The sequence below is a fragment of the Telmatherina bonti genome (genome assembly GCF_933228915.1).
Source record: "Telmatherina bonti genome assembly, chromosome: 14".
In the NCBI taxonomy this organism is placed as follows: domain Eukaryota; kingdom Metazoa; phylum Chordata; class Actinopteri; order Atheriniformes; family Telmatherinidae; genus Telmatherina; species Telmatherina bonti.
Genome location: NC_136612.1, coordinates 29086186 through 29110003, shown reverse-complemented (window position 1 = coordinate 29110003; position 23818 = coordinate 29086186). Strand labels below are relative to the sequence as shown.

The 23818-nt window shown below is 42.2% G+C and overlaps 3 protein-coding genes across 3 annotated transcripts in view; 1 reads left to right on the top strand and 2 right to left on the bottom strand.

The window, feature by feature from the left end:
• Positions 1–2800, bottom strand: part of LOC306765355 (1-phosphatidylinositol 4,5-bisphosphate phosphodiesterase delta-3-A-like) — a 27971-nt gene extending 25171 nt beyond the window's left edge. Inside the window, exon 1 of the mRNA XM_079252777.1 lies at positions 2541–2800. Within this exon, the coding sequence (XP_079108903.1) occupies positions 2541–2631 (91 nt within the window). The 5' untranslated portion in view covers positions 2632–2800. The remainder of the gene's footprint in view (positions 1–2540) is intronic.
• A 3531-nt stretch (positions 2801–6331) lies between these two features.
• On the top strand, positions 6332–8187 carry hexim1 (HEXIM P-TEFb complex subunit 1). The gene has a single exon (XM_079252188.1). The coding sequence runs from the start codon at positions 6651–6653 to the stop codon at positions 7749–7751; it is 1101 nt and encodes a 366-aa protein (XP_079108314.1). The 5' UTR covers positions 6332–6650; the 3' UTR covers positions 7752–8187.
• A 2307-nt stretch (positions 8188–10494) lies between these two features.
• Positions 10495–23818, bottom strand: part of arhgap23a (Rho GTPase activating protein 23a) — a gene marked incomplete at its 5' end in the record, with an annotated part of 33310 nt that continues 19986 nt past the window's right edge. Inside the window, 17 exons of the mRNA XM_079253198.1 lie at positions 10495–12774; positions 12856–12887; positions 16466–16559; positions 17888–17929; positions 18015–18140; positions 18227–18316; positions 18427–18500; positions 18602–18680; positions 18808–18960; positions 19050–19168; positions 19355–19482; positions 19882–19943; positions 20063–20371; positions 20458–20595; positions 21516–21555; positions 21675–21783; positions 22548–22703. Coding sequence (XP_079109324.1) covers positions 11350–12774; positions 12856–12887; positions 16466–16559; positions 17888–17929; positions 18015–18140; positions 18227–18316; positions 18427–18500; positions 18602–18680; positions 18808–18960; positions 19050–19168; positions 19355–19482; positions 19882–19943; positions 20063–20371; positions 20458–20595; positions 21516–21555; positions 21675–21783; positions 22548–22703 — 3176 coding nt within the window. The 3' untranslated portion in view covers positions 10495–11349. The remainder of the gene's footprint in view (positions 12775–12855; positions 12888–16465; positions 16560–17887; positions 17930–18014; positions 18141–18226; positions 18317–18426; positions 18501–18601; positions 18681–18807; positions 18961–19049; positions 19169–19354; positions 19483–19881; positions 19944–20062; positions 20372–20457; positions 20596–21515; positions 21556–21674; positions 21784–22547; positions 22704–23818) is intronic.

Here is a 23818-nt window from a genome sequence, read left to right as displayed (position 1 = left end):
TGCTTTGGTTGTTTTGCTGTAAACTGTCAAGACATAAATAACATGACTGTTTAAAAGAATGTTTTATTAGAGCAAAGTGTCAGACTTATTCAACTTTGCAGACTTTGGTGAAATTAAAAGTGAACTAGTTTTTTTGCTTGTTGCTTCACTTGTTAAATGTGTCTGCCAGCTTAGAGTTCAAAGCAAAGTCACAGCCTGATGTAGCGTAGCTTCCAGCTGACCGTGGCAACATCTGTCCTATATAACAGGCTTACAGTAAGACTAGGATGAGCACAGACGTGCATTTCTTTGACTTTAATGTTTTATTTGTTCTTTGTTTCTTTATTTGATTAAAAAAAGATAATGATTTTTATTGGTTGACAGTTTGCTAAACAGTCTAAAATGGTCATTAGACTGTATTCATATTGCACTTGTCTTTTTGCAGACTACAAGCATTATTCAACTGCTCAGGCCCTCTTGGTCTGTAAAGTGTTACATCGGAGGCAACATGAGGTTCAGCATTTTACCCAAGGACCCTTTGACATGTGGTATGGGGGAGTCAAAGATCAGATGACCAACACTCTGACTGGCAAATGACCAGTCTGCCTGAGTTAAAACAGCATCTAGCATGTGAGGCTCAAATAGCCCAACTACAGAAACCAGCAGTCAGTCAGAGAAAAACCCAAATTAGTCGACCTCTACTAGCACGAGACGAGAACGTGAAATGGTCTGGTCGAAATCTGAAGTCAAACAGGAGGAAGACAGATTCTAAAACATGATCAGAGCCACAGCCAATTGGCCCAAAAAGAAAATAATGGTGGTTTATGAAAGGGTTGAGCCAAAACACAGCTCTTACTGGGGAGATTTAAAACGTAGCACATGCATAAAAACCCGGAAATATCCCACAACTGCCAGAGGTTTGCGATTTTTCTGCAGAATTACACACGTGCTGAGATCTTCCTTATAAAATTGTTTTAAAAAAAACACTCATTTTATCTAGTTTTAAACCATTTTTAGAGCTATTTTTTGTCATAATTAGGGCTGAATAGTTAAAACCTCGATCTTGATCCATAACCATTTAATTCTATAGTAAAGTTTCAAGACATCAGATCCCTTTTGAAATTGCACATTAGTTTAAAGGTCATGGATGTTGTTTGTGTAAATCCTGAGCTCATGCAGTGTGTTTGTTTTCACAGGAAACCAACTCATTTGCCACAGATTTGACAACACCATACTGCCCACAGCCTCATATTCTCTGAAATGGAACATCCCCAGAGACGTCTGTGGCAACAAATATATTTATCCATGTGTGAGCTTATCTGATTCAAACATGGATTATCTCAAAAACTAACAAATCTCTGCCCAACAGGTCACATCCATTGCTTTGTCTGCGGGGAAAATGATTACAACAAGTGAGAAATGTTCCCATGAGGAAGTTGAAGGAGTCCTGTGACACCATATGACATAAAACCTATGAACTTGATTCATTAAGATGACAAAGCTATGCGGCATTTTTCTTTTAATGCAAGTAAAGACTTACAAGCAGGGCTGAGCCATTTGACTTATTTACGATGACACATGCTGGTAAAGAGTCAGGTGGGTTGGTGATGGTTGACCTCACTCGCATTACGATTATGAATCAGCAGTTGATTCAAATATAGCAACGGCTGTTGCATATTATGTTTTCGGGCAGAGATACAGTTTCATCGCTGAAACATCAGTAATGCTTCAATAAGTGTCTGCATAGTGTCAGAAAGTGGCCTACAGAGGTATAGAACCCTGTGTGCCTGCAGGCTGCAAAAGCATTAAAGTGCAGCAGCAAATAAGGGCTTCAGAGCAGGATTTCACTGGAATGAGTCGGTTTTCTGCAAGTATTTTGGGATGCCGTTCCTGCACGGTCCATTTTAAACACAGGGGGAAAATATCACTTTGTTCCAAGATAGCTGGGTCAAATGGCACATGCAGCATCGACTGTGGTCCAGATTTCCAGACATTCAGCGTCTTGTCAGAGAGTCTGACAGGTGCTCTATACTGCTCAGCAGGTGTCTATTTTGGGGTGAGGTGTGACTGTCGCTTAAGAGGGTCTGTGTGGAGGGGCAGCAGTAGGTTGTGATGGGACTGGAGAGGAGCCTGAATCACAGCAGTGGGCCATGAATACATGATTATTGAAGTACACCCCCACACTTGGGGCTGTTTGATGTGTCATTGACCTACTATTATCTGCTGATGGCTTGTAAACTGTAAACAGCTATGAGACTGAGGTTACTAATTTCTAAAACTAGATCAAGTCCGCTGCGTGATTGTTGAATTTCAGGTCATGTCAAGAAACTGATGAAAGAAAATTCAACTAAATATATGGAAAAGGGGTTCAATTTAGGCAATCTACTCAAAGAAATGCAGAAAATAAAACGCCATGAAACACTAAAAACAACCTGATAGAATAAAGGAATATCAGGAAGACGCTAAAAACTTACTCATAAGTTTGCATGCAGACTCTTGGGAGACTAGCTGAACTTTAGTTTTAATTATTCCAGAGGGGATTTTGCATAGGATGTGCTTACCGAGCCTTGTCTTGGGGTCCGTAGGTTTCTCCGCCACTTTACTGCCCTGTTCCCGGGAAGAGGCGGTCGGTGACTTAGCGCTGCCCAACATTTGTCTAACTTTTATTAACTAAAAAAACAAGACTGTTGCTTCTTTGCTCGGAAAGTGCGCCTTAACTCTTGTGTGTGGAGCTGCAGGTGTATTTGAGCTTCCCACAGAAAGAGACAGCTGAGAGCAAGTTACTCCTTTTCCACATGTGAAAGTGTCCCTACCCGGCGCTGCTCTCCATGCCGGGACGTAACATGACTCCAAACAAGGCGCACGGTTCAGCGTTGGGCCCTCCTCCTCCTCCTCCACATTCTCCTCTTGTTACGCCAACAGAGGAACCCAGATAATAAGGGATGGTCAAGTCTCCCTTTTAAAGATTGCACTTTTATTTAAATTGAACAATCTTTTGGACCTTTCTCATCTGCTTGTAATATTAAACAAATACTAAATTTCTTTCAAGTTATGAACATTTTCATGAAACCTTGATATATATTTATATATGGATTAAAAATTTTCCCCTATAATTCTCAATAATACCACACCATGTTGGCGGTTCATACTAATAATTTCGATTTGCAGCTTGCAATTTACTTCTTAAAGTGCAGCCTGTGTATCTTCAAGTATATATAGTTATCTGTTAACAGCCTGCCATCAGAGGATGCAGACAATCCAGGTGAAATACATTTGACAACTTGAGGCGTTTACTGTTTTTAGGATATTATTTTAAAAATACTAATTAAAACATTGGCGAAAATGTCTGCTTCTATCTTTTCATGGTCACGAGAAAGATCAACTACTTTAGAAAAAAGTAACTCCATCTTCATGCCGGTGAATAAGGCGGCAGCGCCCCCTGTTTGTGATTTGTATGAACTGCTAGACTCAAAAACCAATCAGCTCTCTTAATGCTAAATCCATCTTCTGCTACGGCCTGTATGTGCAGATGTCCCCTTGGATTTTAGGGGTTGCGAGCTGCATGACAGAGGAAATCAACACTCCTGTTCACAGTGCCAAAGCACTGGCTAGAAACCTTATTAAATCCAAGTGATGGAGTTATTATAAAGACAAAGAGTTCAGCTGGGTGGTCTGGAGAACTGGTTCTGCCCAACAAGAGCATGAAATGTGATTGTCCCTGATCCACAACCACACAAACTGCACACTTAAAAAAGAGCAGGTTTGGGAGAGGCAGGTTAAGGTGATGTCTCTTTAAATTAAAGCAGCTGGTGCATCTAGTGTTTCTTTCACACAGGAATCCCTGTATACCTGCATATCCTGAGAAACCCCCTGCTTTTGATTGACAGCCTAAAACAGTTTACATCTTTCATTTCCTTTCAGTAGCAACACCAACCATGTTAGACAGGGTGAGAGATTAAGTCATGTCTGCTAATCCTCACAGGCTGTGATCTATGCAGGAGTAGCTTTGGTTCTCAAACTGCACCACTCCTTGATTTGCGAATATGGGAAGCCCTGTCCATGATTTCCCTATCTTACCAGTCATTAGGTTTCTTATTAACTGGAACTATCACCTTTTACTCAAAGGAATCCAAGTTCAGCTTCCTTATATGCTTGAGCTGAAACTCAGCCTGCTTCTATTAGTAGAAACAGGGTGCCTGTGTTGTTTGTAGCCATTGCCTTCCTAGTGTTCACAAACGTTAAAGGAGACCAGTCACTTGCAGAAGAAGTCACACTGAATAGCCAATTTCTTCCATTAATGGCAGCAAAATGTTTAATGAAAACTGAAGGGCACTTTAGATATATAAATATGTGTAGATATGTGCAACCTATGCATGCAGAGCTAAAGATTAAAACACTAGGCTTACTTATTATTAATAGTGGATTATTTAATTTGTATGTATGACAAGCATGTAAAAGAATAAAATACACATCACAGTAAAACACAACACAAAAGGCTGTACGAATTCTATTGATTTATTTAGAAGGCTTAATTTTGAAAACAGATTATGGCTCTATAAAAGCTTTTAAAGTATGTGAGTCAATGGTTAATTTTTTACAAGTAAGATTAAACTAAGATTTATAAAACATCGGGGAAACTACAGAAAGACTTCGGTGGCGGTTCAGAAGATCAGGCTCCGTCTACTTCCTGAAGATATTACTGTAAAGCGAAGATCTCGTTTAACGTACTTGTACAAACATCTGCTGTTTTCAATTTGCTTAGGTAACATTGCTGATTCTGGGTTTTATTGTTCTGGTAAAAGGAAAATTGATAGTTTGTACAAAAGCAGTCGTAATAATTCTGAAAAGAAACTTGCAATGAAAGTATTACGATTCAGTAAATACACGGACCCCTAAAGAACGCCTTGGCCTAGTGAGCATATGGCTAACGTTATCAATGGACTTCTCCTGCCCGTGGTATTAAACTTTATTTGTCAAGTTCGCCGAAGCGATAACGATGGGGTGGAATAAGTAATTAAATATAATAAAATTGTATCCAATATCTCATTTTGTGAATTTGTACCGCGACAAGTCAATCAACGTAGCACGAGCTAGTTAGCCTTAGCTAGCCTAGCTTTATCTCCTGTGTGACGTTTTTTTTTTTTTGGTCAAAACAGGCCTCAACCAGATACTGTTTTCTGAGATTATAATGGCGCCCAAGCTTTAGGTTGTTTTTTTTATAGTGCATATGGCTTGACGCCACATTGACATGATGAAGTGTTTAAGTTTACGAGCTACACCAAGGGGTGCTCGTTCGCCAACCAACGTTAACGTTTAGCTAACGTTAGCTAGCTAACTTATCCTTAGCTGTTAACACGAAACAACCATGTAAGTACCGCACACTGGGTTGTAGAAAAAACCCAAAACTGATCTACATCACTCCGTCCACTTGTAACAGGATTACTGAGCAAGAGTGAGATCGCCTGACCCACCCTTGGACAACGAGGACTCGGAGATGTGATCGTAGCGGCAGCTTCACAATAACTGCCGTTTGTTTACGCTGATTACAGATTTCGGCCAAGCCCCTGCCCCTCAACGTATTACTCCGCATAACCTAGACTAATAAAAACGACCATTTTAACCATATAAATAACAAATAAACCATTCACTTGCATACATGCGTGCATGAAATATGTTGAGAATTAAAAAGAGGCGAATACAGTTTTTTTTTATAACAAGAAAAGTCAAAACGGACTACATTCTGCAAGAGGATCGGTTTATTAAGGCTTAAACACGGGGGTTTTGTATGATATCACTGAATCTGTCGAACGTGTTTTTATAAACAAAACAACAATAAAGTGAAAATATAAATTATATAAATGAATATAAATTCTATAAATTTGTAAATTACAAAACCGAAAAAGAATTTGAACCATTGAAGTTAACTTCTCTTTCGTAGTGGGTATTCCTGTGTCTCCTTCATTTCTAAATAGTAGCGTCCACATAAATGCCCGGGACTGCTTTTTTGGTGTTGATTACGTATTCGGATTGAGTACTATGCTGGCCAATCAGAAAATACTTTAAGCTTAGCAACAGCAAAGTTATGTTCTTGTCCAATCAACATACTGGAGGGTGGGTTTTACCGGGCTGCGGATCCTACTATTTGATTGGTCTAAAAGCCAGTCAGTTTAGTTAGACTTCTGGACTATGTAGTCACATATTGGTTCCTATAATGGAGCTCAACTGTAATTTAAACGACATATCCCACAATGCATTTGAAGTTACAAGCAGTGGCATGCGCACGAGTAGAGGCGGAGCTACTATATAAACACGAGCTCCCTCTTCTTCTGTAGCACACTGGACACTGTTGTGACGGTGAAACGCAGACTTCGGGTGAACGATAGTTGTGACAGCACTGAAACAGTTAATGGTAGTTAGCGACAGTTGCTCTGACAAAACCCTTGGAGTAACAAGTGTTTACGCTTTGAAAGTGTACTTATAATCTGTAGAACTTTATTTTCAAACATCAAGACTCAACTTCTTTTTTGTGATTTAAATTAGAACTGGCGTTCATTTTTTTCTAAAAAAAAAAAAAAAGTTGATCATTTTTAACTAACTTTGAAGCATTGTTTTGAGCTATTGATTATAGTCTAAAATGCGCTAAAGTGGAACCATCAGAAGGGATCGTGAGGATGACGGAGCCAGCGGAACAGACCCATCACCTGGAAACTTTGGGTAGCCCATCAGGTGGGAGCAGCGGGTACGCTTTGGAGCATCTCCCAGCCAGCAACCATAGTGCACCGGTGGGCGGCGACAGGGGGCGACAGAGAGAGCAGAAGCAGCAGCAGCGGGCGGAAAACTGTGTGGATATCAACACAGGCAAGTTATGGCAAATGAAAAGCGGACAGAGGGAGGTGTGCCCTGTCTTAGCAGCCGGAAACGAGCTCTCGAAGTGCCAAAATGCAACGCAGCCTCATCAAAAACACGAAGGTATCCAAGGGGGTGATGGTGATCGCAGTCCACGCGGAAAAAACGGCGAAGACAGACCTCTGCAGGAGACTTTGAACCAGGTACAAGTGGATCATTTGCTCATCGACTCAGACACTGGCACAGATTCGCGTCTGGGGAAGAAAAGGCACAGGCGCAGGACCTCCAAGAAGAAGCGCAACTGGAAACCTTACAACAAACTTTCATGGGAAGAAAAGAAAGCCCTGGAAGAAAGAGAGACTGTCCGAGCTTCACGAATGAGAGAGGAGATGTTCGCCAAAGGGCTCCCAGTTGCGCCCTATAACACCACCCAGTTCCTCATGGACGAGCACGACCGAGAGGAGCCCGACCTCAACACCGAGACGGGGGTCAGGCGGTCATCATTGGTGGCGGGTCGCATGGAAGATACTGGTAGCGAGGAGGAGATTTTTGACAACGAGGATGATGAGGATGATGACGGGAGCGGCGGAGGCAGCGACGGGATCGGGAGGCCCGGGAACGCAGGTGGGGAGTTTCTCCAGAGAGACTTTTCAGAGACCTACGAGATGTATCACGTCGAGAGTCTGCAAAACATGACCAAGCAGGAGCTGGTGCAGGAGTACCTGGAGCTGGAGAAGTGCATGTCCCGGCTGGAGGAGGAGAACAACCGACTGAGGCGCGCCGTGGAGCCCGGATCCGCCTCGGAGAGCTCCCAGGTCCGGCTCAGAGAGATGGAGCTCGAAGTGGAGAGACTGAGAGCAGAAAACTCTGAGCTGCTTCTAAAGAATCAGCTCAGCAGAGACAGGAGCCAGGTCGCAAAAAAATAAAGGACATAACTATAGGGAAAAGGTAAAAACATGGGACTGATGCTTTTTGTTTTGTTTCTTTTTTAAGTGTCACCGGTTTTCTGTTATCTTGTCATCTGGACGAAGAAGTCATTGCACTGCGATGCAATAGCCTACTTGACGTTTCTTTTCTATCTGGACTGTAAGCTGTTCAATTTTTCTTCAAGAGGAAATGTAAATATTTCGAAATTTAGGATTCATTTTATAAAGAGGAGGCGTTAATACCAGAATATTTTGGTTTTTTCCTGATCAACTTTGTAGGTAAATCCATTGACATAAACTTTTTCATGTTTAATTAAAAACAAAAAAGAAAAAAAAAAACATTGTATGTTGCATTTTCCCCTTCAACCAACAAAGAAGAATGGACTGAATTGGGACAACTTGGAAATACTTCTTTTTCTTTTTTATGCAAAAGTAATCTCCAGAATGATCATTTTAACAGTTGTGTGTTTAACATTAGTTAAAATAATAATTAAAAAAAAAAAAAAAGGATTAAAGTTCTGATTAATAGTGTCATGTGTTATAAAGGGATGGGTATAAAAAAAAAAAATCCTCCCAAAAGACACAGGAAGCAGTCAATAAAGCTGCAGTGAGGAACTGCTCTACGCTGCTTTTTGTCAAGTTACAAATGATCACAAGGTTTTCTCAAAATGGGCCAATTGACACCAGTGGGCTCCAAATGGGATGAATAAGCAGACTGTAACAGCACCTTTAAAGGGGGGTCGGGGGTATGGAAATGCATTTTGACAGATAAATCTAGAAGAAGAGGCCGTAAATGCAAGAAGTGCAATTAACTCCACTGCTTTCTTCCATCAAACAATTAGATTTTTTTTTTTAAAGGCCAAAATCTACTGAAAATTCAAAGATATATAAAATCTATAATCTAAACATTTCAAATTTTTAGTTTAATCCATTTTATAAGCAGGTTTTCACAAGTATGTATACACAAATACCATCAAGAGCCTCAAGTTTCTTTCATGCTAAAAGGGAAAAATTGTGCCAGAAGACCTGAGACCTTATCTATCTGTAGCCTCTAGAGGGCGTCATTCAGCTTCTACGTTAAGTGTGTCTGCAAAGTGTGTCTTGCAGTTAAAATAAAAACACAGAGGACATCTCAAATGCAAAAGCACACAGCTGTTTTAAACATAGTTCTGTTTATTTACATCATATAACCTTACTTTAAAGCAAACAGCGATAGAGGAAATGATTTCAGGCAGGCAACCTTTTTAGTCCAGTCATTTTCATATTAGTTAGACTCAAAAAGCAATTTCAAATGTACACAATACAATATGTTACATATTAAGATGGTATGTACAAAAAAGAAAAATATTTAAAAATACAACGATGAGACATTAGGTAAAATCACATTTCAGACAACGCAAACAGATGAGGTTTCCATTTGGATGAAGTCATGGGCTGTTTGTTCATCCTAAGGAAATTGGATGTTATCTGGCATGGACTAAATGTGGTTCAAGGGTAGGCCTTGTTAGGTGTACCATATTCACACACTGTAGATCACTAGGCAAAGAGAGATGACCTCAGTTTGTTAAGAAAAAGCAGCTGAGGGAATAACTACGCCTTTTTTTTCCTTCTTAGCAGCATCAGTTAACAGCTGTTAACATCCCTGTCCAAGGCAAAGAGAGTGCATAGATGTGTCCTTGGCTTGAGGTGTGCTTTTCTTTTCTACAGCCTCAAACAGAGTGTGTTTGTAGGGTAATGTACACATCTTTGGGTCGGTTGCCTAAGCTATACCGTCAGCCACAGTAGAGGGAGAGACCCAGAAACAACAAAAGGAAATGGAAAGATAAGAACCGTGCATGGCACCGCAGAACAAAAACACATTCCAGAAATCAGGCACTTGTAGAAGAATGTTGAGGTAAGAAAAGACTAGAACTTATTTATTTTTCTCATTCTTCATGGGGTTTTTTGGTCAGGTTAAAAAAAAAAAAAAAGTTGCACCTGCTGCTTGTGGTTTGTTGTTCCACAGTCAGCATAAGAGAAAGAAACATGTTAAGATTAGATGGCGTTCTCTGTTTAATTCCTCCATTGTACCATTTCCCCCAACCAGGGAGGATTTTTTTATACCCTGGAAAACTCCCTGTCATGTCTCCCCAAGGTAATAAATGTGTTGTCAGACCAACCCTCAAAAGGGGATATCCTGAAAACACAAAGATCCCAAATGACAGAGGCGATTGGGTCGCCGTTGTTATGTACTGCTGCATCCTTTTCAACATCTCTGTGACAAGTGGATACACACTTTCGTCTTGAGATCAATAAATACGAGCAGATCTGTGGATGCAATGCTCGGTAATCCCGTACATAAAGAAGAAACTCAGACAAACTCAGCCATCGACGTGGTGAGCTGCCTGCAAATGCTCCCAATATAATCTATAAGATTACCTTTGACAACCTGCTACATGTAGTTCCTGGATAGATTTATAGTCTATGCATCCTCGTTGAAGTCACAACCAGTAAATTATGTTTATTATACAACAATATCTGCAGAGAAAAAGGTATTCACAGTGCTGTGAATCAGAGACAAAGGCCATCTATGAAGAAATAAGGAGCAGGTTTTAACATGTTTCATCTCCTTGAACAGGTACGCCCAAAAGGTTAATCACATAGACATACTTTTTAAAAAATTTAATACTATATATATATATATATATATATATATATAGATATATATATATATATAAATAAAACAAAAGAGCATATATTAAAGGAAACATTTCAAGTAGCATCTTGAAAGAAAAGATTGTGCACTTGTATGCACACTTTGTAAACCATAAAAAAATAACTAAAAAAGAAAAGTAAAAACAAACATATTTATATTTACAAAAGGTTAACTTAACAAGGCTTTGTACAAATGTTACAAAACTGTTTATTACAAACACCTGCACACTCCGACATGGTGACCAATATGGTAGCGCAAATACACAAACATTATCAACAATTAGAGAGACGACTGAGTTTCATGTCTGTAAGCGAATGCTTCACCTGGCGAGGCATTAAATGTGGGGGGTTTACAGTGTCTGTGGTCAGTGGAGGAACCTTTTAGGAAGACTGATATATGAAAAATACATTTAATTACTTCCTGACATTGATTTGAAAATGACCTTAATTTTCCTAATTGCATGTGTCAGCACCAACTGATGCAGTTACTGTTTTTGTTTTTAACAGAGAAACCCTTTCAGACAAGAAGCACCATTCTCTCCAGAAGCATTTGGTTACTTTAAAGGGCTTAAACCTTGAATGATTTTCACGTGTTAGTCAGGAAGGTAAAATGCTCGTCTGTTACACAAATTGAATTCTTGGCTTTAATGTGGATCATGATGAGGTCTGCGTGTTTCTGACCTGTTTCTGTTTCCTCTCTATAAAAACACACAAGAAAAAGAAAGCAAGAAGCTTTGGCAACACCGGAATGCCCCTTGCCATGCAAATGGAGCTCATGAAGAGGAAAATGGTGGGTTGTGTCGGCCCTGTCCTTTGTAAAAGCACCGCGGCCCTACTGCCGGTTCACTGACATGCAGGAGGTCAGCAGCTTGGTGGACTCCCTCCGTATGGCTGGCGGGGGGGCTCACAGGTACTGGTGGAATCTAGAGGTGGAGGCTTGACGTGAAACGTTTCCTTGGTCGAGGCCGTCTTCACCCTGTGGCAGCCCTTGTGTTTTGACCTGGTTTTGGTTAAGTGGAGATAAGGGGAACTCACTGACAGCAAGCGGGGGTCTCTTTTCCAACGCCTCTGTCGGAGAGGCCACCACCGTGTGCCTGCGCCACGCTCGTTTCTTCCTGCGCGTCTCGGGTGACAGCTGTTTTCGCAGCCCTACGCTGCGCAGATCATCTGCTGATCCCAGCAGTCGGGCGCGGACTTGCTTGGCCAGAGACCTGTTGCCCGGTCCAGTTGGGGTGAAGGAGGCGGCCTCGCTGGGTGGCAGGGCGGGCTGGCGCTGGGACGCACGTAGGCTTTCCTGGCTGCTGCCTGAAGAAGGGTTGGTTCTGGAGGTCTCCCTCTTTGATCTGGTTGGGCCCTCTGGTCCAGAGCTCGTCCCCTCGCCGTGAGACTCCAGCAGGTCCAGAGGACGGGTCTTGGTCTTCTCAGACTTCAGCTTCTTCCTGGCCAGTGTGTCGCACTGGATCAGCTTGTGGGAGTTAAAGGAAGGCCGTGAGTGTAGTCGGTGAGAGGTGGAGGAGGAGGAGAAGGAGGAGGTTGAGGTCGTGTTGGAGCGTGCCCTCCCATCAGTCCTTTCCACAAAGTCAGGTGTGTGCGTGAGGGGAGTTGCTGGGGCGAGGAAGCTCGTTGGGGAGAGGACGGGGGGTTTGCTGTGCGAGTACAGAAAGCTGTGCGGCGCTGGTGGTGGTTGCGTGTTCACAGGCGACGTCGGGTGTTTGTCGGGTCGCTCCTGGGTTAGAGAGCGCGAGGCGAAGCCGCTCTCGTTGTCCGTCTCACTCACCAGCTCGCTGTGCTCATCATCAGCATCCTCACCCCTCCCCTCTGACCCCAAGCTCCGCCCTAACGTAGAGAGCGTGGAGTAACCAGAGACAATGGAGCGAGCGTCTTCCGGAGCTCGCCACGGCTGCCCCTTCCCCTCCACCTGCACCTCCTCCTGTAACAACACAGTTGCCTGCCTTCCTCCTGCCTCCTTTTCGTCTTTACAGCACGGCCGGCTGGGAGCAGCCGCCACCACCTCCTCTTCTACCTCCTTTTTCACTCCGCTTTCTACAACTTCCTCCTCGTCATCCTCATCCTCTTCTTCCTCTTCATCGTCATCCTCCTCTCCTTCTGCTCGAGGTGCAGTGTCCCCCACTGGCGACTCTGCCTCCTCTTCCTCCTCTGCCCCTCGATGTCCAGCTTTGATTGGCTCGTGCTCAGAGTCATCGTCAGTGCTGCTGCCCACGCGGCGGGCGTTGTGGCGCTTCCTGCGTTTGCGCCCCGTAACGGCGGACATGATGGACAGAGTCAGGAAGTCCTTGGCTGTGAGGTCCTTCTTTGATCCCCATGACCCCTGAAACAGCAACGGAAAAGTTACCGCACCTCTGCCGTGTTCGCTGAACACTTCCACATGTGGTTGTTTGAGACAGGTTACCTTTGATTTCGCTGAGTCACTGTTGGTTGAGTCTGCAGACAAGCAGATAAAGACGTCAGTTCAGAGGGACTAAGTTTAATATAAAAAGGCAGAAAAGTCATGATGGAGGACACAGAGGCTTTTTTTCTTTCTTTTTTTTAAAGAGAAAAATCCACTAAAAATAGGAAAATTTGGTCCCGCACTGTCTTCTCATTAACAGGAAATGATGTGTATTCTTTGGAAAGTGGTCTTCCTCTGTGCCTTCTCACCATGTTTCACCCAAGCAAACACACTCATTTCCACACCAGATTAAGTAGGGGGGGAGGGAGTACAGTGATTTGGGGAAACAGCGATTGGTGCTTGGAGGGAAAAACCGCATTAGGGAAACCACGGCACACGCTGATGACATCGACAGGAAGAGCGATGACATCAGTAAGTGACAGAAACAGAAATAAACCATGAAAAGAAACACATTCCCTCAGAAACACAAACACAGCGATGCAGGATGGAAGCTTCATATTGCGCACATCGTTTTAAACATCTTCATCTTTTAAGAGACCCCGTGGGGGTGGAGGTGGGGTGTTGCAGGTGGAGCTGTTTCTGGGGTACCAATGACATCAGATTATCTTGTGCCAAGCTTAGACCTGATGGCTGCCATCTTTCACCCTTTACGCCATGAAATCGCCATTAGATGCACAAATTATTGTCATTAATAACGAGTCCACGTTATTTTCATTAGCTGGTTCATAATGAAGACGTTTACATGCTTCAGCCCTTTCAACCCAATGCTGAATTTTAGGCTACTGCTGGAAGTCGGCTTGTTCATGATAAAATGAGTAAAATCTCTGCAACCTTACGGTAAATTTAAATCCTTCTGGAGTCATAGGAAAGGGAACACTTGAAATGCGTAAATATCATTAGATATGTTAGTGATGAAGACTACATGAAGGTGGCACATGGAGCAAAGGCTCCATCAGCCAAAATGAAAGTAATGTGCTCTTGTTAAAAATCTGGCGGTGGCATTTTAGGCCAGCTGTAGGTGAGTTACACTGCAGTAGTCAAGTTGAGAGGTCATGTAGTCAGGTATCACTGCTTCAGGGTTATGTTTTGGCAAAACTGCCTTAACTCCCAACCGCTTTGATAAACTATAAAATCTTAAATGAAATTTGTGATTATAGAGTTTTCATTAGCCTGTGATGGACTGGCGACCAGGGTGTACTCTGCCTCTTGCCCAGTGATTGCTGGGATAGGCTCCAGCTTCTCGCGACCCTGAATTAGACTAAGCGGTAAAGAAAATGAATGGATGGATTTCTGATCAGAACCCAGAGAGGAAAGGCTGATGTAAAGGGTCCTGCTAATGCTGCTGGGCCTGAACACGACTTCCGTCTTGCTCTCATTAAATTGAGGAAGAAAAAATAAGCTGACATACACACAAATGAAAAAAAAAAAAATTTAAGCTCACCTAAAATAATAATAATAATAATAATAATAACGAATAAAAACATTGATAAGTACGGATATGCTTTTAAAATGATGCAGCTGTAGAACTAAACCTCTATGAAGTCATCGTAAGACATGTGAACGTTATCTCTGCAACGGCCAACTGTGATAAAATGAGGCAGAACAAAATCTATTAACGTAACATTATAAACGTTTTTTTTATTAATAAAATGTTTGTCATGTAGCATAGAAGAAGTATGAAAATGACCCAAAAAAGAATAATAAAGTCCCCATGAAATGTCTAGCAGGGCTATTTAATGTTCATATATTTGCTGTGAAAACAGCTTAGGAGGCTAAATCCAGTCCAGAACGTCAAACTCTGCTGCCTGCAGCAATTTATACAGACATGCAAACATAAATAGAAATGCAGTTTAAAAGATTATAACAATGTCTGGCTCCTTAAAAGCAAAATATATAGAAATGATGGCTTAAGACCAGGGGTGTCCAGTTCTGGTCCTCGAGGGTCACAATCCTGCAGCTTTTCCATGTGTCTTTGCTCCAACACACATGACTCCTATGAACGTGCCACTGATGAGCTGAATTTATGTGATGTCTGCCCGGTGTGTTGGAGCGAGGATAAAGCAAAAACTTACAGGAAAGTGGTCCTCGAGGACCGACTTCTGTTCATTTTGGATTTAATAGGTCATATACTTGTTTGCAAATGACATAATGTGCATAATACATTATTAAAGACAAAACTTGATTCCATGGGGACTTTATTTGATCTGTGATTAACATTTGGAGTTATTGGAAAATTAATCACATAAAATAAATCTGGATTCGAGAGGTTAAACAAAGAAATTGTTAGTTAAATTTTCTGCACAGTTGTTTGTAAAAACTAAAACATATTTTCTTATGTTAGACTTTAATATTTTTATGCTGGTATGCATGAGCACAAGCCCTGCTCATGTGCTGTGGAAGTCCACGTCTGTAGTTAGTATGACCTACAGTATGCTCGAGGCCACTTCTTTGTGAGCTAAAGAGAGTTGCTTTTACCTCTGAGCTCACTTCAGCTGCAAGGGGGGAGGTTTGAGCCACTTCTGCCATCTGGAATCTTTATAGAAAATAATGTTTCTTGGAAGAATTGAAATCACGCAGGCTTTGAAATGGCACGTCAGAAACGGCACCACCTAGAGTCCCTTCAGAGCCCAAAGTGGGGGTTAGGAATCCAATGATTGGACCGCACCGACCGAAATGTCCCACAGGATGAGTGGAGTGCTCGACAGACAGGCGGAGTTGTCTCTCAGTGACAGTTTATACTCCCAGTGTCAGATACAGCAGCTTTAACAGCCACCCAGTCATCCATTAACTTATTAGTCAGACTGGGGCGACACTGATGTGGCAGGGTTTTAAAAGACCTTGGTCTGACACTGACAGCAAGACGCTGGCTTTCAGGAGGATAATGGAGACCATGAAGACACAGGCCATCTCCACCGCTAACACATTCACTCACACAATCATTATTTCACTTGCACAGCATGATGCACACACACACACACACACACACACACACACACACACACACACACACACACACACACACACACACACACACACACACACACACACATATTGCCAGGGGAGTTCCCATCCTACCGCAGTGGCTGCTCCACAGGCTCAGCTAAGAGAAGGAAATGCAGAAACGCACAGAGAAAGTGAAAGATGAGCAACGTGGAGAGGAAAAAAAGAGGTCAGCAGAAAGGAGAGAAGTATAGGCACGCTATCAAACGCAGAAACACACCAAGTGCTAACGGATGTAAGGCTTCTGTGCTTATGCTGCGTTCCAGTTCTGCTGGGAAGTGGGAATTCTGGCGGGAAGTGGGGCAAACTACCAAGGAGAACTCCAAATTAAGCGCTGAATGACTTAAAAGTAATCCCCTCGTGTGTTAACATTTCTTTTCAAAACATCCCTCATTTACTTTTGAATTTTAAAAAAAATTACAAAATCTTGGTGAAACATCCTTTTTAATAAATGAGGATATAAAATTGAAAAATTCCATCTGACATGTGAAGGGGGAATTTCCAACTTCCAGCTTAAAATGAAAGGCAGCATTAAAGTTGGTTTAAGTTTAAGTTTTAAATGCTATTTTTCAGCTCGGACAGTAAAAAGAGCTGGAAAGGGCACTCTCACCTGAAGCCTCCCCGAGCAGGGTGGTCCTGCCGATGTTGGACAGAAGGTGGTCGATGTTGGGGGCGGGCTGCACGTCCTCCGTGTCCACTGGTGTCTACAGGGACAATAGAAAGCATTCAGCATTAGTAGCTGTGATTTACTTCAATGTTTGGTCTTATTTGCACATATCTGCTCATATCTGTGCAATGTTTTAGGGATGTGGTTAGTATCTGAAACTACGCCTACATTTTGACAGGAGGGAACTTACAGATTCATTATGAGTTTACTACGATGTACAAATCTTCTGGACATCGGGACAATCTGTCATTTTTCATGGCTGATTCATAAGTGTTTATATATTTTATATCACTATGGAAACCTTCCAAACCAGAGAGGCTTGAGTGTGAGACGGTGTTGCTGCCTGAGCTTCTGAACAGATGATGTGTTTAATAAAAGAAAAAGTATCTTTCTGAGTTGATTTCAATCACCAACAGACCGATCTTTAGACCTTTCACAAGTTCAATGAATTTCACTGTAAGTGTCACAATCAAACTGTAAACAGAAACTACTTCCCTAAATAAAAAAAGAACAGTTCAGTAACCAAATGCAAAAGTAAAGTTTTGTTATTTATGTTTCTCAACTGTAAACAGCCAACTGGATGATATCACTACTCCACACAGTGGAGGCGATTAATTGAAGCATTTATAGGAGGATGTCAGAGCAGCAGATCAACGTTTAACTGACCCACAAGGAAATCAACAACAAAGTTCCTGAATAAGGAAATAATTCATGGTTTGATAGAAAATCGAGTGAGATGCTGTGAAATGACCCAAAGAGATTTTTGAATCAGGATATTCCAGGGAAATACATGACCTTCATCTGCTTTGTAGACTTCAGTTTTCCCCCCAGTTCTGTTCAAAACTCATCACAATGGGAAATATCTGATGCCAGCTGTTGCTAATGGTTTTAGTCAGTGAGTTATTGAGAGTGATCAATAAAGAGAAGGAAAATAAAAACCAGTTTGATGAAAACAAGAGCAATTTTATGAGCCTTTAATTTAACATATTCTGGTAATTCCAGAGAATTGGACTTTGTCTTGCAACTCTTTGTTCTCCATGTTGAAACATAAATGAATCACGTTGCATTCAGACACAGAAACTGTTCCTAATCATACCAAATCTGCATGCGGCCAGTTAATATAAAACAAACTTGTTTTTATTGCAAAGCATGACAATTTGCTCCCCTCGGACAGATTTTAGTTGGTCTCTTCCTTTGCCACAGTCTCTTGGAAAAACACAAAGCCGTTATTTTACATCTTCAGTGAATGAAACCTCCTTTTTACTGCATTTTAGTTTGCACTTGTCCAAGCTATTCGTAATCATCATTCAGACAATTGCAATGATTTTATTATCCTCTCTCTTCAGCAACAGTATGGAGACAAACCTTCTCATCCTTGTCGAGCTCTTCTGTGAAAAACCAGGTGCACTGCGACACAAAGGGAAATATCCAGCATTAAAATAATCATATTAAATGTCTGTGTGTCTTTATGTGTTTGCTTTATTTCTCTCACATGCTGGATGAGCGTCTCTACGATCTTGTAGCGATCAGGCATGTGCGTGACCATGTCTTTCATGTTGTCTTCAGACGTCCGGACCAACGTCGGCCCAAACACCAGAGCCAAGTTCCGAGGCTCCATCTGAACGCCACCCAGCAGAAGGTAAACATCATGACTACTGACAGATTTCAGTGACGTTTGATTACTTTTCAATGACGTCTACACACCTTGTTTTTATCGGAGTGGTCCGCTACGGTCTTCAGGTGACTAACCAGGAACTTCAGCGTGTGATAGTAATGATCTGGGAGGTCTCGGATCTGTGACAAAGAAACCTGTTGAGCCTGCAGAAATCTGCACACTCCTTAACCAAATACTGCAGCTCCCCAATCCTGCTCAAACTCATTTATGAACGCAAACAAACAGGTACCAGTTTCTTCATGGTCTTCAGCCGGTCTGACGCATTTTCCATCCGATTTGCATCGATGAAATCGTTGTACTTGTCTGTTGAGATATTAGAAAGGTAAAATACCTGAGGTAGTCAGGTGGAAATGATTTTCCTGCATAGTATGTGTGCTGGCTTGCAGAAACCTGTCTGGACTCACCGTTGGTGAAGAGCGGCTCTGGAAGCTTCCTGAAGAAAGATTTGAGCAAACTGCTGACAACGTTGAGGTCCTGCCACTTCTGTTGATCAAACAGAGAGCCGTTAGAAAATTGCAGGCAAAAAAATAATTTATTTTATTCAAGTTTAATTAAAACTGCCAGCTAAATCTTTATTTCTCTTTTCTTTTGTCGGTTTGTATTTTCTCACCTCCTCTGCAGGGTTGATGTCTATGCCCTTGTTGAGCTGGTCCTGAAGCAGCGACACCATGGCGTTATTCCCTGGAACTCTGTAAATTCCAGTGTACTCCAGACCCATCTCCTCCACCAGGCCGCAGCAGATCTCAACAATCATCGGGATGAACTGGAAAAGAAGGCAGACGTAGAAGGATGATAAGAAACATGAAGAGAAACCTGCGTTCAGAAAGACAGAGCATTAGCTAACAAGCTAACCTTGTTATTTGCACCAGGTTGACATTCCTCCAGTCTCACACCAAAAGCTTTGGGCCCGGCCTTCTTTGACTTTTTCATGATGTTAATTCCCCATGGAGACTTTGGAGGACCGCTTTCGTCTGGGGACAAAACAGACAGCAACAGAGGCTTAATTCACCTACCGATGGTTCCTACAGGTTGAAACCATAACATGCAGCGGAATAAAAAAGAAGAGATGATGCGACTTCAAAGGTGGTAAAATGTGCAGATTTGAATGCATGAGGTGTTTTTTTGTTCAATTCAATACTTAAAAGAATACTACCAACTCTCTTTCAGTGACAGACCTGGTTTCGGAGAGCGTGGAGCTCCAGCTGCGTTCTCTGTCTTATTGAGCAGGAAGGGAGGCTTCATACGGGGCAACCGGGGAGACGAGTCTGGCTTGCTGGATGTTGGACTGCAGGAAGAGACAGAAAATTCAGTGCAAGTCCTGCTATTAGGAAGTTGTATAAAACTCTCATAACATTAATTCCTCTCAACCTAAGCTGGATTGTTGGAGGAGAAACCCAACAATGTCCAGGGAAAACCCTTTCGTTGTTGTAGTTTCTGCACCAAATTTCTGTTTGGAGCATTTTGACCAAAACATGCTGCGACTCCTGAATCAAAACACTGGAAGCTTGAATGCACACATCAAACTCTACAGATTGCAGTGAAAATGAGCAACTATCTATTATTGATTTCAACGACCCTGCTCAAAACTGGAAAATGCCAACTGAACTGGAGCTAAACTGGTAAAAAAGAAGGAAAAAAAATCTCACTCGCAGATTTGCACCCAGAGCAGTCTTCTCTGACTCACCTTTGTTTTCTGTAGTCATTGAGCTTCTTATTGATGAGAGCCTGTCTGGAGGATCCAAGCTCCTGCAACAAACAAACAAACAAACAAACACACATTTTAGTTCTGACAGTTTCAGCTCTGGTGGGAACAAGGACAGCACAGAATAAGCATAATGCTGACAAGTAGAGGTGCATTCCCTAACCTCGCTGTCTGTCTTGCTGCTCTCCTGGATGACCTCTATCCAGTCCAGCATGTCATCTCGGTCCTCCGCCTGCAGCAGGTATTCACAGAAGTCCTGGGTGGTCAGTCGCAGTGCGTGCTTTCGCTTGGTTTCACTGTATGCAATGTCCACCAGGCAGCCCCGGATGCTGATTGGCTGCTCATCCTCAGCAGAACCCTCGACAGTGGCACCGCGGAGCACTGCCTCCCTCTTGTCCTTGTAGAGAAACAGCGAATGGGCGCGAAGAACCGAAAAGACCCGCTTCCACGGACGCATGCCGCTGCCCACCTTCTGCAAAGCAAGAAGAACATGTGGCTTAAGGTACTGCAAGTCCTTTCCCTCCTTCATCACCTTCAAATAAAGCCCAGTGCGCCCACCTTGCCCTTCTCTGTGAGGATTTGTTTGAATTGCAGCCATCCCTCTCGCTGTACATCGCTGTAGCTGATGTTTCCTAGCTCTGAGGTGGAGTGTCGTTTGGAGCGGACCTCCTCCGCGGTTCCGATGTTGTCCAGCGACTGAAACAGAAAAACATCCAGAACGTTTGTCTGAAGGTCCAAACGCAAATTAAAATGAATTGTGTCACTTTTTTCTGAAAACAAACTTCAGAAAAGTAAGATTATGCCATGACTTGTGAGACCAATTCTCTTTGCCCGTGACAGCAGTTTGCATCCGAAGCGGACATCAAACAGCAGCTTTATCACCTTTTGAGGTCTTTTTACATTGCTGAATATTATTACAACAACTTAAAAAAGAAACTGTACATTTTCCAGCAGCAAACATGAGATAGAATTAAGAGGAGATAATAAAATGCCCCTGCGATGGACTGGCGAGCTGTCCAGGGTGTACCCTGCCTGTCGCCCAAAGCCAGCTGGGATAGGCTCCAGCTTCCCCGCGACCCTGAATTGGAATAAGCGGTTCGGAAAATGAATGAATGAATGAATGAATAATAAAATGCACCCTTGCATAACGTGCGTGTTGTGGTTTTCCTGTTGCAGCCTTTGCAAGACTGTAGAAAGTGGCTGATTTTTCGGAAAAAATAAAAAAGCAAGATATTCATGTTGTAACTATGCCGATAAAATGTGCTTTAAAACTCCACTTAAAGTCCATCTGGAATGCTTTTGGAACTAAAATGTAATTTTTTCACCTCAGGCCATTTAATAAAACTTTCAAAGTCTTAATATCATCTTTTAATGTGTTCAACAAGCCAGTTCATTTAATGCAGTTTTAATTTAATGTAGCATTTCAGCTGCATGATGACCATAACTGTTTGCAGTTTTTCTCATGCACTTCAATTTTAGGTCAGTAAACTGTGAATAACACTTTGCAAAATTCCTTCATTATATGTTAAATATAAACGCAGAAGCGTAACACGAAGCGGCCGGAGAGGCAAGTTCAGCTTTAAGTTTATACAGAATATAAAATGTGCAGAACTAACCCCATCTGTGAAGAAACTCTTCACTCTTTTCGTTAGCCTTCTGTAAAACAAACAAACAAAAACAAACAGGAAATTAATATCAAAATATCTACAAGTAAATAAGATTTGAAAGAATATATTTGAAACGCATCCATTTGTCTCCAACTCCAGTGTACTCACAAGCCTCGTCCTTCCTCTCTGAACGAGTTGAGTCCTTCATCGCAAGACTTGGAGCGCTCGGCGGTGATGGCTAGAAGATAGGAGGAACGGCGAGTGGATTTAATACTGCCTGCTCAGTGGAAGGATGAATGAGTGGAGAGACAGAGATGAAGAAAAGAGAAAGAAAAGGATGTTGATGTTGATGCCAATCACCCAAGTGGACGGTGCTGGATTCGGAGACAGAGACAGTGGGTGAGAGGGGGGACGGAGGGGCGGTGAAGGTGGTCAGGGTTTTAAGTGGCGGGTGAATGAATGACGTGGTGGGTGGTGATGGACGGTGGGGACGTGATCTAGAGCGGTGGATTAGATTCCAGCTTCCCTGAACTGGTTGCTCACCACTTGCATGCAGGTGTTCATGCAGATCTATTCTGGTCTATTTAACCAGGGTGGAATTCAAAATAACACAGAAGTTTTAATGCCATGCACTGCGATGTTGCCTGAAACCTTTTTCAATAATCATACTATTTACTTAACATACATGCCTTTTATAGAACTGCTGAAAACTCCTTCTTACCAAGTTATTTTTATTTCTATTTTAGCCTTAAAGTTAGAAAAAGTATACTTGTTTTGACAAAATAAACATTTTAAAGACTGAAATAGAGACAAAAACAGCTTGATAAGATGGAAATTTTAGCAGTAGAGAAAAAAACGCTTTTCAGATCCAAAGCAATGGGTGCAGAAACCATGCAAGACAACAAAATCTTATGCATGCTGCATAAATCCATCTGCGAAATAAAAAAGAAGAATTCAAAGTGACGAGCGCAGGATCTAATTTTCTGCATGCAGTGGCAAGTAACGGAAGGATAACAGGGTGGGGGTGGAGGGGGCACTCACTGCAGTCGTGTGAGAAGAGCCTAGTGAGGGGGAAAGTGAAGGTGGGGGAGGCGGGGCTGGTGCCCACGGGGGGCGCTGAACTCATGCCGCTGGACACCACGGAAGACGCGGGCACGTGGCGGGCGCGCAAATCAGCACCAGGGCTGGTCGGCTCGTCTGTGGAAGGGTTGGAATTAAAAGGGTGGGAGAAAGGTAAAGGGACAGGATTAGTGTTAGAGGGGAAAAAAAGGTCCGAGGGGAAGAAGAAGAAAGTGAAATATGGGTTAGGTTAGGAAAAAAAGGTAAGTAGAGGTTCAAAGGGGTTACAAGGAACCACAGGGTTATTGTTAGAGACCAAAAAAAAAAAGACAATAATTTCACATTTTCATTTTCTTTCCGCTTCAATAAGTACGAAGGTCGTACAGGAGAAACAGCCTGATGACAAACATCTACAGCCATTTGCAAATCCCCAGAAGAGGCTTAAGGAACTAAAACCTGTTGGACCCCTTCAGGAAAGTATAAATATACCTGAAGCCTGAGTAAAGTTAGACAAAATCACAGAAACAAATGGTAAAATATGCAAATATCTTACAGATAATACAGTACCTGTGTCGTCTGTTGCCATAGGAAGAGCTACTGTAAACCGAACAGGAGGGGGGAGTTTGACAGGGACTTACTGGCTGCAGGTTTCAGTTCTTTATGAAATTTTTGTTAGAATTAGATAAAAATCCATGCAGGAGACATTTTTAATGGTTTAAAAAAAATAGAAAAAAAAGATTATTTGGGGTAAATAAATATAAATATGCAGATTTTTGAGAATTACATTTGTTTGGTCAACAAGATTCAGGCATAAATTAGTTTGAGTCACACACAAAGCAAGTGTTTACGAGTTTTAGGTGGTGAAGAGGGATATGAAACCGTAGCAAATACATGTATACACAACCCCCCCCCCCCAAACACACACACACACACACGTACTCACTTCCTGACTGATAAAAAGGATTACATGCGGGCTTGATATTTGCGTAAAGTCAGACGCTAGTGACATGTTAAACTCTGGAAACAGCAGAGGGCAGCACAGCCTTAGACACCCAATCAATCACCTGAGACTTTTATGTAAAATTCTCAACGAGGTTTCTGATTTCCTGCAACAACTTTCAGGATTCCTCTTCCATCTTTTGTAAGATTTGCAGCATTATGATGCAATCCCCTATCATATTTTCCCTTTTCTAAATCCTTTCTTTTCAACTCCCACCTCCACCTCTTTTTTCTTGTCTACACTTTTGTGCATA